The following is a 15,484-nucleotide window of genomic DNA, read 5'->3' as shown; positions in this document are numbered from 1 at the left end:
ATTATTGATTATTATCATCGAGATAATAACTGTTTGGAAACCTAAACATTTTAAGTGAAAATGAACATTTGGAATAATCACTGATGGAATGTAACTAAGTACAATTTAGAGGTACTTGTACTTTACTTGAGTATTTATACTACTTTATACTTCAACTCCACTACATTTATTTGATTACTTTAGTTACCAGATACTTTACAGATTCAGATTATTCATACTTTATTATAATTTGGCATAAGTAGAGCCAAAGTATGAAACATGAATTTATTTAATCTGCAACCTGACAACAAAATATTCAAACTAACAGTAACAGTACTGAAGTATTATTAGTATAATGTACTCAAAGTACTTCAGTAAAAGTAATAAAACGTTTACCGTCTGTGTTTTTACGGTTTATGTTGCCAGAAAAACAAAAACAGCAGTTTTCAGCTTGTGTCAATGAATTAATCCTGCAGAGTTTATTTAACTTGTGTGTCTGCTCACAACTACTCCCTGTGCCTTTAACTCCCCCCCAGGGACAAATAACAAAGTTTTTTGAATTGATTTGAACATGAGAAAAACGTCATTCTTCACTTCATCACAACACTCGGGACAAGTTTTCACCTGGACATACAGGGTTCACCTGGACATACAGGGTTTTGCCTGGACATAAGGGGTTTTGGGATGTTTCAGGACATTTCAGGATGTTTCAAGACATTTTGGGACGTTTCAGGTTGTTTCAGGATGTTTCAGGACGTTTCAGGACATTTCAGGACGTTTTGGGACATTTTGGGACGTTTCAGGTTGTTTCAGGAAGTTTCAGGATGTTTCAGGACATTTCAGGTTGTTTCAGGACGTTTCAGGACATTTCAGGTTGTTTCAGGACGTTTTGGGATGTTTCAGGACATTTCAGGATGTTTCAGGTTGTTTCAGGATGGTTCAGGACGTCTCAGGTTGTTTCAGGATGTTTCAGGACGTTTGAGGACGTTTAGGGACATTTCGGGATGTTTTGGGACATTTTGGGACGTTTCAGGACGTTTCAGGATGTTTCAGGATGTTTCAGGAAATTTTTGATGAAGTTACAGCTTCTGAAAACTGTTTGGTGCTCATCGTTAGTTCAGTGTTTTCTGGGTCCATCAGTTTGAAAAGAAACGCTCTTTCTACAGTTCTGGTCACATGACCACACCGTTGGCTCAGGTGTTGTCACTGATGTCACCTGATCAGAGCTCTTTCTCAGACTGGGGACAGGTAGGTCGTCCTTATCAGACACTACGTGAAGTCCTCTGACAGACAGAACAGACGCCAACAAACAAACTTTAAAATACACAAGACGTTCTCACAATGTTTGACTTTAATGTTTGGGACATTTCAGACAGACAGTTTTTCTTCTATAGTAGATTAATTAATCAGTTGATTGACTCCACCCACCTCTAACCTGAGCAGAGGAGCAGAAGACTCACCTGGACCAGGTGACTCATCTGTAACACACTGAACACTGACAGACTTCACTGAGCTCACAGTTGATGAAAAAGTGAAGAGAACGGTGACAGAAGATAAAATCAGTCAGAAGTTAGCTGTAGTTTGGTGTGGCTCTCGTCAGTCTGACAAACAAACAAACCAACAAACAGACACTCGTGTTTCAGTCTGTGAGGACGTTTAAGTCTCCTCGTCGTCGCTGTGCTGCGTCTTCTCCTCACTCAGGCTGCTCTCGTCGATGTTCTCCAGAGAGTCTGCGCGCTGCACCGTCAGCTCCGACACGTTGATGCACGGCAGCACGTTCTGCTCCGGATACATCCACGGCTTCAGGTTGGGGTTGTGCTTCCTCTTCCACTCCGGATACTTCAGGGACGCCTTGTAGATCTTCCTCATGGCCTGAGAGGACAGAGACGCGGTGAGATGGGTGTTTCTCTGAGAGGAAATCTATTAATTTCTCTGTGATTTACAGCAGAAGACTTTTACCTTCGGAGCAACAAAATGAGAGACCCGGTTCACCACCCACTTCGGTAACGACCCTGCAGACAGAGAGGACAGACGGGACGTCACTGAGCGTCTGGACTTTTATACAGGACAGATGCAGAGACACTACAGACGACAATTAAACGTGACCCTGATCACAGCGTTGGTATCAGTGTGTGTGTGTGTGTGTGTGTGTGTGTGTGTGTGTCTTGTCTCACCTCTGGGGTCCACCTGGGTCAGGTAGTACAGGGTGGAGCAGTTGGCTCCGTTGGACTGGATCAGGTACCCGGTCAGCAGAGACACGGCCCGGACGTAGTCCTTCTTAGGAGGATGTTGCTATGGAGACAAAGACAAGCTGTGACGTTACAACATTTTAAAGGATTAGTTCACAGTTTTCATCTTTTATATAAATGAGCTCATTTTACAGATTTGACTTTGATCTTCAGACATCAGAAGAATCTCTGCAACATCAATCAGTTTTTATTTATTTAGTATTTACATTAAAGTTTGTTTAATGTAAATGTGTATTAAACCCTCAGCCTCGAGGCCTCACTGACACATTTAATGACTTTATTCTGTTAACAGAGCTGACAGAGAGGCTTCATCTCGGTCAGAGTCAGAACTCTTTATGTTTCAGACATATGTTTAGTTCTGATGACTATCATCTTTAATCTGGACCCAGGACGCTGCAGATGAAGCTCACCGGGTGTTTGACGGAGTAGTTGATGATCAGGTAGTCGCTGCCGAGAGGAAGCCAGGATCTCATGGTGACGAAGTCTCTGTTCTTCAGAGGACTCGGACATTTCCCTTTAAACGACACACACACACACACACACACACACACACACACACACACACACACACACACACACACACACACACACACACATTAAAGCCCGTCTACACTTCATAATGAATGTATGCAGACTGTAACTGTGGAGCCAGCAGAGGACTGACAGGAGTAATATCCGATGTCGGCGTTGGCAGTCAGCCTGGCGATGTCATACGTGTCGATCATGTTGGTGTCCCACTTCTTGCGGTAGCTTGTGTCATGGAGGACGTCGTACAGCGTCTCTGCCGTCACGTCCTTACACGCTATCCTCATCTGAAACACACACAGAAACAAGCAGCACTCACTCAGGGCTGCAGAGCTTTCAGCTGCATGGTCTTCATCAGCAGGTCGTCATCAGTAGGTCAGACGGTACAGAGTCAGATATTGATTGATTGGCTCCTGCTCACTGATAATCAATCACATCAGCAGAAGTTTGTTCACTGACAGTTTACTTTTCATTCACTTCAATACAGTCAGTTTGATCACAGCAGCATCCAGTGGATGTCAGAGGAGCTGCAGCTCTGACAGCAGCACAGAGCCCATAAAGACTCATCATGAGCTGCAGTCAGAGAGTGAAGCTGCTGCACTCTGTGATCCATCCACAGAGAGAGGAGATACAGAGTCTTCATCAAACACAGAGAAGTTCAGTTTACTCTGTTTACTGGTTAATGATGATGACTGTGATGATTAAGTGTGTGGTGATGATGATGAGTGTGATGATGATGATGATGATGATGATGAGTGTGATGATGAAGAGGAGCATTTGATAAAGAGGAGGCTGTGATGAAGAGGAGTGTGATGATGATGATGACTGTGGTGATGATGATGATGATGAGTGTGATGATGAAGAGGAGTGTGTGGTGATGATGATGAGTGTGATGATGATGATGATGAGTGTGATGATGAAGAGGAGCTTTTGAGAGGATTTTAAAAGAGGATGGTGTGATAAAGAGGAGGCTGTGATGAAGAGGAGTGTGATGATGATGATGTCGTGCAGCTGGAGGTCGTCATCCTTCAGGCTGAGACAACCTGACGCTGCTGCTCTTCCCTCCATAATAAAAGATCATATAGAAGAAAAGACGAAGAAAACATTGGAGACAGACTCTGCAGTCTGTGTCGTTCCCCACCTGTCCACCAGAGGTCCCCAGCAAACCTGCTGCTCACACCTGAACCTTTAAAGCAGCTTCTGTCTGTCATCGATCTGTTTGGACGTCAGTGACATGAAGCTCTGTTTTGCTCTGAGCTGCAGCTGATTGGACGGCTTTAACCTGACACAGGATTGGTAGTTTCTCTGTTCTCTGTGATTTAACAACAGCTGTGTCATTGACTGACGGAGTGATGCCTTGCTCAGAGGCTCCTCCTAAGCAGTTAACCAGGACAGCAGAGCTTCACTGTCACAGTCTGAGATCTCAGTGTCCAACCTTCAGGTCAGACTGACCTCGAACAACATATCCCATGAGTCTTAGCTCAGTGGAGACCACAGCAGTCCTCTCCTGATGTGGGTCAGTGGGGATGTTTAAGCTACAGCCAGCTGAATGCAGCGATACCACCTGAAGCCCCAGCAGAGTAATCCATCTGACCAACAACCTGAGGCCCTGGAGTTTATCTGGACTGAGACCTCAAATCACAGACACAGTTCACCACATACAACCAGAGTCAGCAGCCTCCAGTGAAGATGTGTGGACAGACCGGGACTGAACTCAACCTCTGAGAGAGATGGAGGTCTGTCTGAACACAGGGGACACAGTACAAAGGTGATTTACAGCCGCTCTGACCAGGACTATGACTCTAGGGATGAGAAGACATGTGGAGACAAACCAACACTGTTCTAGTGACTGTGATTCAGTTTGTGTCCAGTCTGAATGAAGTGTGTTTGACGATGAGTTAACGAGGCGATTCAGCTCGTCTGAGTTCAGTCACAGATTGAAACTTGAGTTCAGACGGTGGACTGTTGTATTTTTCTGTTTAGAAGGAAAATAGGTGTCAAAATATTTCCTTTCTTCACATTTAGTTAGTTTATGTTGTTGACTTATTAGACTCAGTAGTGAACTGGCTGCTTTTACATCTCCAGCTGAAACTACAGGCTGTCAGACTATCATCTCTGAGCTACAGAGTGCTGTTAGGAGGCTAGCTGGTTAGCATGCTAATTTCAGTAGAACACAGAACAGATGTCTCTGATGTCAACACTGTTGTTTCTTCACTCCTTCCACATCTTACAGACTGTTTCTTTAAGCGCTGAACAGCTCGCTGAATCCTTCTGTTCAGTCCTCCGAACTCTGATAACCTCTTAAAATCTGTAAATTATTTTATAAACAGCTTGAAATCTTTGTTTTCTCCTGTTTTCTCCTCTTAAACTTTAAATTCCGTGGAGGAAGTCATCTGTGTTTTTCCTTCTTCCTTAAGAAAATAAATAAGAAGCAACTGTGGAATAAGAGAAAAACAAGACCTCAGAGATAATATTAGACGTTTGTTCAGTTCTGTGTCTGCAACAGAAATTTGTGTTGAAACTTTTGCCAGAGAATAAAAAATAGGTATTTTTTTCTCGTCTATATTTTCTCTCATGTTCACCAGATTTTAACAATATATTTTTTTGTTTTTTGAGAGCAGAGGTTGAACACAGAGCATCTGTCTCTGGAGTTTTGGACGTCATGTGAGACGGCGGCTTACTGTAGGACGTCATGTTTTTCCACTGCTGTAATCTCACAGGAGCGTCGGGCTCGGCTGCGTCGAGTCATCAGATATTGTGAGGGTCAACGCTGTAAAACGCTCCATGTAACTCAATCAGCACGGCTCTGCTGCAGCGTTAATCATTCATAAAGTCCTCAGCTTCATGTCTTTGTGTGTCCGTCACTCAGCAGCCGGTGCTACGTCTCCTCCTCCGTCTGTCTCATCTGTGTGAGATGCTTCCTCCGGCAGTTAGCATCGAGCTCAAGTTGCCAACTGTTCAAGTCACACAGTCATATTGAGTTTATATATCAGAACATACCATCAAAGAATATGAAACTGAATTAATTACCATTCACAAAACACGTTTTCATCCATGATGAGGACTGGGACAGACATTTTAAGCCTAGCTTAGCACAAAGACTGGAAGCAGGAGGAAACTGTTAGCGTAGCTCCAACAAAAGAGAAAAAAGACACCGTCTATCGACTCCTCGTCGGTCTGATTGAAATGTTTTATTGTCATCTAACGAGCTGATCATCAGGTCATCCTGTAGTCAGCTGGTTTAGCTAACGGCTAACTGCTGCTAACACCACAACAAAGAATCGTCACCTCAGAATGAGTCTCAGTCAGCCATGTTTCTACAGGAGCCCAGAGTGGACAAACCAAACACTGACTCAACAGACGGACTTTGATCTTTTTATCGTTTTTAGCGCCCGCAGTGGGGAGGACAGGACGAGGGGTATTCAGGTGGTCACAACCTCAACACTAGATGTCACTAAATCCTTCACAGTGGACCTTTGAGCGACCGGCTGTCTCTCATCTCTGCTTGAGCTTACATATTTCATTGCTAATGCTAGCTCTGCTAGTTTCAGATTCAATTTAGCATCACCTTTGTGTCAGTGACTTGTACAAGTCTACAGTTCTACAGGTCTACAGGTTTACAGGTCTGCAGGTCTGCAGGTCTACAGGTCTACTGGTTTACAGGTCTACAGGTCTACAGGTCATGCCACAGGACTGTTTGAGCTGTACTCCTGTGGTTAATTTCCTGTGGTTTACTTCCTATGGTTTACTTCCTGTGGTTGGGGACAGCCTTCCATTCCGAAACACCCCCACTCTGAAACACTGCTGTTCCGACCCTCCCCCCAAAAACACCGCTGTTCCGACCCCGACCCCGGGGGAGAAAACAGACATTCCTTTGCTCAGAACCCATAACAGGCTGTGTGATTTTGCACGAAAATCGGTGTAATGCATTGGAGCAATTTCATACAATTTCGGACATTTAGCTTGATAAAGTAATTTCAATTCAACATAGCCATTTGCTTAGAGGATTCAGCTGAAGCATAATGAGCGTTATATGTCATTAATATGAAGTAGGCTATTTGCTTGTTTTGCGGTTAATTAGCCTACGCACATGATCCGTTTGAACCCAAAAAGGAGAAAGGGATAAATGCGCAGCCTCCGTTTCCTTTCTGATTGTGTCCGTTCGGAGTGGGGGAGTTTCGGAATGGAGGGGTCTTTAGAAAAAATGGAAGAATGGAAGTCTATCTTCGGAACAGCGGGGTTCCGGAAGGCGGGGTGTAACCCCTGTGGTTCACTTCCCGTGGTTAATTTCCCGTGGTTCACTTCCTGTGGTTCACTTGCCATGGTTTCCTTCCTGTGGTTTTCTTCCTGTGGCTCACTTCCCGTGGTTTACTTGCTGTGGTTTACTTCCTGTGGTTAACTTCCTGTGGTTTACTTCCCGTGGTTCACTTCCTGTGGTTCACTTCCGGTGGTTAACTTCCTGTGGTTTACTTCCTGTGGTTCAGTTCCCGTGGTTCAGTTCCCGTGGTTTACTTCCCGTGGTTTACTTCCTGTGGTTAACTTCCTGTGATCAGCCTCAGCTCAGAGTCTTGAATTATAAAATACTCTCTCAGATGATCTCTTCTCATTTGGGCATTAATTAACCTCTGCTGACAGATTATTATTATTATTATTATTATTATTATTATTGTTATTATTATGGACACATTATTCTCTTCTGTCAGGATCACTAGAATATTTGTTCTTTTACATTTTTGCAAAAGGTTCACAAACCTGCTCCAAAGTGCAGAAATATCTCTAAACTGTCTGTTAGTGAATAATGTTTTATATTAGATTCAACTGTGTCATTTTACTTTGAAAGTGTTGCGACATGAGGTTTAAGACACTATAATGAGAGGTCACAGTCGATAATTACAGCGGATCAAAATGTCACAACAATCATCCGTATTCATCACATCAACAACTACAACACAACAATCTACCCCAGAACACGGTTTCATCTGTCAGAGGATGTTTCTATTTTTAAGAACGTTTTTAACGAACAATGCTTCATAATTAAGGTCATTATGCTACAAGACTGAAAAATGAAAGTTCTGTTTGTAATTCCCTAAAGCACATAAAGTCTATCAAAAATGAAAGGGTATATGGACTAATAAATGAATAATAATCATGTCAGAGTGTTGAGGAGTGAAGCTGCTCTGTAGTGGATACTCTGTGGAGATAATGAGCACAAACACCGCAGAGCTTTGACACAACTACTGAAGACCAACGAGTCCTGACCGTCCCTGAGCTCAACACCATCCAACATGTGGGAGCACCTGGACACTGAAAGGACAAACTCTCTGTGATGTCACAAGAAGCTTTGTGGACACTATCACATCATGCTGGATAACATGAGTCAGCAGGTTTTACATTCACTTGTGGAGTCCATGCAGCTCAGTGCATGAAGGAGGACAAACCTGAGGTACTGAGATATTCTGCTGTGTGAGTCAGAGATTTCCTAGACAGTGTGTGTGTGTGTGTGTGTGTGTGTGTGTGTGTGTGTGTGTGTGTGTGTGTAAACAGAGCAGCAGGTTTGAGGGCAGTGTGACACAGCTGTCGTCTCGTCTTTCAGCTCTAAATCCTCCAAAATACTCAGTTAGTGTGTTAGCCTCAGCTAACTGAGCAGAAGTCTCATGCCGCAAACACACAGAAGCTTTCCAGAGCTGCAGTTCCTATAAGGTCCACTAGATGATGCTGTGATAAACAGAGGTCAGACTAATGAGGTACAATTACTTAGTTACTGTACTTGAGTAGATGTTTCAGGTATCTGTACTGTACTTGAGTATCTCTTTGACTTTCCTCTCTACATCTGAACACAAAGATCTGAACTTTCTCCTCCTCACAGCTTCAAAACAGGCTCGTTACTTTAGTTTGATGCATTTGAGGTGAATTATGGATTATTTTTATTTGGCGTCATCGCATGCCGCCTTCCCAACATTACAAGATTGATGTCAACCTATCAGTGCACATCACGCACGGCAGATGCAGCGAGACGAAACAAAGACGTAAGAAGACGTAAACAGACAGAGAGGGAGACTGGAATGTGGAGAAAAGGCGTGTTAGTGTCTCGTATCTGCAGAGATTTTCTTATTTTCTGTCTTTGTTGCTGCTTGGGATGCTTTATCAACCCAAAAGGTGGCTATTTGACGTCCTGGGAATGAGACTCAACAATCAACTATCTTTGTGGTGCTTTCAGGAACAGCTGGAACAAATCCAACTGATTCTACCTTTAACTTTAATAGTCTTTGAATTATATTAATATGACGTGAGCTTCAGTTAGCTTTGACCACAAATGTCCTTCAGAGGGAGACTTTTTACTCTGATACTCTGAGTACATTTCAGAGCCTGTACTACTTTTACTGGAGTAAAGAAGTTGAATCAGTACTTCTACTTTTACACAAGTATCTGAACGTCTCCTGGAGGACAGGATGAGGACTGTTGACTCCTCTGCTGATAAAACTGACTAAGCTGCAGCTAACGATTATTTTCATTTTCCATTAATCATCAGATCAGTTCAGATCAGATCAGTTCAGATCAGTTCAGATCACTTCAGATAATTTCAGATCAGTTCAGATCAGATCAGATCACTTCAGATCAGTTCAGTTCAGATCAGATCACTTCAGATCAGATCACTTCAGATCAGTTCAGTTCAGATCAGATCACTTCAGATCAGATCACTTCAGATCACTTCAGATCACTTCAGATCAGATCACTTCAGATCAGATCAGTTCAGTTCAGATCAGATCAGATCAGTGCAGTTCAAGATCAGATCAGTGCAGTTCAGATCAGATCAGATCAGATCAGTTCAGATCAGAACAGTGCAGTTCAAAATCAGTTCAGATCAGAACAATGCAGTTCAGATCAGTTCAGATCAGATCAGTGCAGTTCAAGATCAGATCAGATCAAAACAGGGCAGTTCAAGATCAGTTCAGATCAGATCAGTTCAGCTCAGAACAGTGCAGTTCAAGATCAATTCAGCTGAGAACAGTGCAGTTCAAGATCAGTTCAGATCAGATCAGTGCAGTTCAGATCAGTTCAGATCAGTTCAGTTCAGATCACTTCAGATCAGATCAGATCACTTCAGATCAGATCAGTGCAGTTCAGATCACTTCAGATCAGATCACTTCAGATCAGATCAGATCAGTTCAAGATCAGTTCAGCTCAGAACAGTGCAGTTCAAGATCAGATCAGTGCAGTTCAGATCAGTGCAGTTCAGATCACTTCAGATCAGATCAGTGCAGTTCAGATCACTTCAGATCAGATCAGATCAGATCACTTCAGATCACTTCAGATCAGCTGACAGGTTGAAGGTGAGGAGGAAACAGAAGCAGTAAACGTCTCTCTGTCCTCTCCGTCGCGCTGCAGTGTCGTCGGCTGAACGCCTCTCCACCTCGCCCTCCTCGGGTTTCCAGCCGTTACGTTTTCCTTTCCGCTCTGAATTTTTCAGCAGCAGCGGTTTGTCTTTCCTTTGCAGGAGGCTGCAGGACTCCCATCAGCTGATCCACATCAAGGTCGCAGGAGCGAGCTGCCGAGGAGCCACTGAGCAACAACCTCACATGAACTCTGCAGTAACCTGCTGCACTGAGGCATTGATAACTGTTGCCATGGTGACAGGCAGAGCAGTCCAAACAAAAGAGCATCAGTGAAGACAGAACTGGAGCCAATACTACAATCTCCACTGAAGCTAAACTGCTAATGTTTGGCTCATAAAACATCAGACATGAGTGACAGCTGTCGTCATAACACCAGAGTGACGTCATCAACAGAAGTACTCAGATTACTTCAGATTACTGCGACAGACGAGCAGGGAACATATATGAGTGTTTTTACTGTTGTTATGACTTATTAGATGGTTTCAGGACTCATTGTGCTGACTGATGCTGCGGAGACGGACTTTAACTCAAGTCTTTGTGTTTCATTACATAGCATATTTTATCTCTGGACAATAATTATATCTTCATTATATATTGTTTTAATTATCGTGGTGTCATTACGAGGCCACAGGAGTGCTTCAGTTTATCTTTATGGTTCTTTACTGGAAAGTTCTTCTGTCTTGAGCTGCAACTGAAAATCATTTTATTATCGATGAATCTTACAATCACACTGCTGATAAAATATAAAAGAACATTTTGAGAAATGCCAACGATATGATTTGAAATTTCTGGACCAAAAGTCGAAGATCTTCAGTTTTCTCTCATATAAACAGAGAAAATCAGACTGAAGACAAAAACAGAATTTAGATTTTTGCATTTTGCAAATCTGAGCAAAATAGTTTTGTATTTGTTTTCTTTCGATCAACTTATTGATTAATAGACTGATCGTTTTAGTTATTTCCCTCCCTGAGTTCACCTGAGAGTTGTGAGTTACTGTGAGACTTTACATCCACGAAGAGCTCAGTATGAGCCTGGTCTGACAGCAGGCTCTTCTCTGATGGTCTGTGGATGTTGGACTCCTCACCTTGAGTTTCTGGACGCTCTTGCTCTCCTCCTCGCGGCACCACACCGTCACTCCTCCTTTGTTGTAGCGGCTGATCCATCCGTCAGAGCTCAGACACTGATCTTTGAACGAGGAGAAGTCTGAGTCGTCCGGGATCTGGACCTGCATCTCCACCCAACAACGGTTCAAAATGAAAAAGAGAAGAGAAGACCTGCAGTTCAGTTTGACATCAGTGTGTGTTCCCGTCCACAGCTGCTGGTTAAACTGGTCAAACTGGTCAAACTGCTTCAACAGAAGCCTTTGAATGAAGGGTCAGTAAAGTGGTGACTGAAGCAACTCAGTGATGCTGACAGCAGCAGCTCGTCTTCACTCTGGAGTCTCTTCTGTCCGTCAGCCAGGATCTCTGATCACTGCGCACATCTGACAGAAGACAGAGCTCTCACTCTCACTCCACTTTCAGGAAACCAAACTGAAGCAAACCTGTTTCCTCCCTCAGAGACATTAGGCTCCATGATTAAACTGTTTGTTAGCTGTTGTTATATATTTGTACATATCAGAGAAATGACACAGAAAGAAAAGTTCTGGACTTTATATTTCTGGTGTTTAGTCCAACAACCTTCATCAAGACGGAGTCAAACACTGTGTGACTGAAGAAATATCACAAACATGATGACTCACTTCTGAAAGAGAAACGTATTTTCACTGATACGTCTCAGGTCGACATGAAGATTCAACATTCATTCAATTGTCATTGTGACATTTCTGTTGTAGTTTCCTCAGATACACATTCAGATAAAAAACTAACTATTCTGACTAATCAACAAATAATAAACAAGTCATGTAGTCCGCTGGTCTGGATCTCCTGCCACGTGGCAGCAGGGTGAACAGGCTGTGGCTGCTGTCATTACAGCTTTTCTCACTGAGCTTCACCCCCGGCTAAAGGAGCGGTTAGCCCCAGGCTAAGGGAGGAGTTCGTAGACATCTGAACTCACTGATGTCACTGATGCTCTGTAGATGGTACCAGTGATGTTCAGATCTAGTAAGGACAGATTTGCTGATGTTAGCTTATACTCTGATAACATCCAGGATCAGCCATCGTGAATGGAGTTTTTTCTAATGTCTAATTTGAGAATACATTAGCAGGGAGCTGTTATGCTGCCTTCATCATCACACAATGACGTTAACGTGGCCCATCTGACCAGTAAAATGTTCATGTAGCCTGTCAACATATTTAATTAGTTTTCCACCAGAATAACTCATTTTCTGACACTGATCTGTTTCTGTTGAGACTCACAACTTTGATTATTATTTCTGAAATACATGTGTCACTGTGGGAACACTGCTGTGACTGTAGATATTGGCAGAGTGACTCATCTTCTCAATAGAACATCTCTGGTAACAGGCTGCATTTGAGGAATGCTACCTTCAGGTGCTCCTGTAAATATAATAACTGTAAGCTGCTGTGAACAACACAGACGATGCATTTTCATATCAGACTTTTAACATTAAACTGTGGTTTCATCTGTGTTTGACTGAACCTCACTGATCACCACAGTGACATGCCTCATTCAGTTTTTGAAGATATCCAACAGTTTTAATTCAGAGCACGTCTGAGCTGAGAGACAGGATTTCAGACGGCCCCTGAATGCATCAGTAACTGATACCTGTTGTCCAGGTGGAGCAGTAGGTGGAGTGAGGTGTGTTGAGTCAGACTGGGTCAACAGATCAGGTGTCAGCAGCTTTCTGTTTCCATCACTGACGAAGAGATGAAGCTTCCAGAAAGACAAACTGTTCAAAGGAAAGAAACAAAAAAGTTTCAGATTATTTTTATTTATTAATATTTGATGGATTTTGGTGATTGATTTTTAAAGAGACTAGGTTTAATTAGGATGAGGTTCATCTCTTGATAGTCTACAGCATTAATTCAAGTAGAGTTAAAGGAGCTCAGTGTGCAAAGTGACACTTTGAATATTTACAATACTAATGAGCTAATAATACAAAGTGTTTCCATCAGTGAATAAACCAGCTGTTCTCAGAGGAAAATAAGGTCCCACAACACTGTTTGAAGCTAGAAAGGTGGCAGGGTCCGCCACATATAAACACAGTAAAGCTCCTTTAAGGTCAGTGTGTTAATTCAGTTTATTCAGTCATGGAAACAAAGAGAGTTTGATTATTCAGTTTGTTTTAAGATCTTTCTCTTCTCGTGAACATTTCTACAGACTGCTCCTTTAATTCAAAGTATCAGACTACAGTAAAATATTTTTAGTCTCTTTAAAACAGTTCAATATAAATATAATAACAAGATTGTTTCACGTGTTGTTTGATAAAGACTCATTGACACCTCAGTTACCATGGTTACTAACAGTTAAAGTGCTGTAGGTTATTAACAGTGAACCAGAGGAAGTCCTGATGATGAGGATGTCTTTTATTTTGATATGACACAGATCACAGACGTCACTTCCTGTCTCAGGTATGAAAACACCTGGCTCCTCTCCAGCTGTCACCTCCGGTGTCATGTTTCTTTTGACTTTGTGTGCTCGGTATGTTGCAGACTGACAGTTGTGTCCGTGTGAAGCTCCAGCTGAAGGTAATGAAGACATTTGAAATGTTTGACTCACTAACACAAAGTGTGCTCAGTTTAGTGACAGTAGAAACAGAACAATGTGCCTCCATCTTCATTTCTACTAACTCACTGTAACTTTAAACACAGCCGCCATTACAAGTGTCCGCCATGTTGAGTCCAGAGGTGGCAGGTGAAGCGGGTCACTTGCAGAGTTGTCAGATGGACGGTGATTATCGTACTTGTGTAATAATTGTATCCTCTGTATAATGTACGATCAGTAATGGCTAAAATGCTGTAATGTCCGATGATTTTAACATGTTGTGACGCCTCAGTTAGCTGCTAGTTGTTTTAGTTCATTTCCTGATAATCAAGATGGAGAAATATTTAGAAAGAGGAGCTTGAACTTTCTCACATTAGTCTCATTAAAAAGTGTTTTTTTGTTTTTGTGGGTGAAATTAATTTGCTGCTTGTCCATCAATATTTCTCATTATTTATTAAAGTTGTTCCAGTCGTGTTGAAAAGTTTCCATCACTCATAAAGAACATGTTCATCATGTCAGTGTTCAGTTGATTCCTACAGCTCTCATGTTTCTGTGATCAATGAGTGCAACACAAACTACTTTATCACAAAAACATTCATGAAGTTTGGTTCAATCATTCATTTAATGCTCTCAGTTGCATTTTGCCAGTAAGCCCTGCGATGACTCAGAGCAAAATATTTTCAACTCACATGCTTTTAAATGCAGAAAGGGCTTCGGTTTGATACATTTAAATATCAGAAGTCTGCGTAATCAATCTAAATTAGATGAATTGAAAATTCTCCTATCACAGACTGATCCCGATATCTTGGTTCTGACAGAAACCTGGCTCAAGCAGAGCATTCTTGATTCAGCTTCTCTACTGTACAGAACAGACAGAGCTGGAAGAGGTTCATGTTCTGTTTATGTTTAATCAGGTTCATCTGTCACTGTTTTAAATGCTGTCACTATACCTCATTCATTTGAATGTATTGCTCTGAAAATTAACATATCTTGTAATATTGCAATCGTGGTTGTGGGTATACACAGACCACCATCAGCTATCTCCAGTGCAACTGATAACTTAGCAGACTTACTTGCTCGGTACTGTAACTCAGAAATGCTGGTTCCAGGTGATTTTAACCTAAACTGGTTAACAAATGATTCAAACCGTTGAAAAGAGATATGTGACAATCTCAATCTGGCACATCTGATTGATGAGCCGACCAGACCTGATTTGAAAGATTCCTCAAAGTCAACACTAATAGCTCTGATTCTGTGTAATAGGAGGGAGTAAATGACTGCCTCTGGAGTCTTTGCACTTGGTCTAAGTGACCACTGTCCTGTAGTCTGTATTAGAAGTGCTGGATTGGCAAAACCAACGTCAAGAATTTGTATCAAAACAGGCTTTTTTAACCGACATTGCTGACAGTAATATACAGTATACCACTGAAATACTGGATATAGAACAGGATCTTGAACATTTCACCAACTCTTTAGTTACCATTACTGATAAACATGCATCCTTCATAAAGCTCAGGGTTAAAGATAGATCAAACCCCTGGTTCAGCTCAGAACTATCAATGATGCTCAATACAAGGGACAAAGCCTAGGCTTTAGCAAGGCATGCTGGTGAGGAAGCCCACTGGTTAATCTTTTAGACAACTCAGAAATAAATGCACATCTTCATTGAGA

The 15,484-nt window shown here is 42.2% G+C and overlaps 1 protein-coding gene across 1 annotated transcript; it reads right to left on the bottom strand.

The window, feature by feature from the left end:
- Nucleotides 1–1,312: 1,312 nt before the first annotated feature.
- Nucleotides 1,313–11,722, bottom strand: stard15 (StAR-related lipid transfer (START) domain containing 15). Its single transcript, XM_084352202.1, has 6 exons — nt 11,232–11,722; nt 2,893–3,040; nt 2,639–2,742; nt 2,154–2,271; nt 1,939–1,991; nt 1,313–1,851 (listed from the first exon to the last, which is right to left on the bottom strand). Exons 1-6 carry the CDS (start codon nt 11,376–11,378, stop codon nt 1,636–1,638), a joined length of 786 nt encoding a protein of 261 aa, XP_084208328.1. The 5' UTR covers nt 11,379–11,722; the 3' UTR covers nt 1,313–1,635.
- Nucleotides 11,723–15,484: the final 3,762 nt, after the last annotated feature.

The sequence above is a fragment of the Pagrus pagrus genome (assembly GCF_965226575.1).
Source record: "Pagrus pagrus genome assembly, chromosome: 5".
NCBI lineage: Eukaryota > Metazoa > Chordata > Actinopteri > Spariformes > Sparidae > Pagrus > Pagrus pagrus.
The sequence above is the reverse complement of the archived record's forward strand: the minus strand, read 5'-3'. Positions and strand labels throughout refer to the sequence as shown.

What these genes read in the sequence shown, in the direction of transcription:
- stard15 (XM_084352202.1), bottom strand. Translation starts at nt 11,378, where the DNA reads ATGCAGGTCCAGATCCCGGACGACTCAGACTTCTCCTCGTTCAAAGAT. An exon ending in ACTACTCCGTCAAACACCCG is followed by an intron (nt 2,272 to 2,638) that starts GTGAGCTTCATC and finishes TTGTCTCCATAG; the next exon opens with CAACATCCTCCTAAGAAGGA. An exon ending in CTCATTTTGTTGCTCCGAAG is followed by an intron (nt 1,852 to 1,938) that starts GTAAAAGTCTTC and finishes CTGTCCTCTCAG; the next exon opens with GCCATGAGGAAGATCTACAA.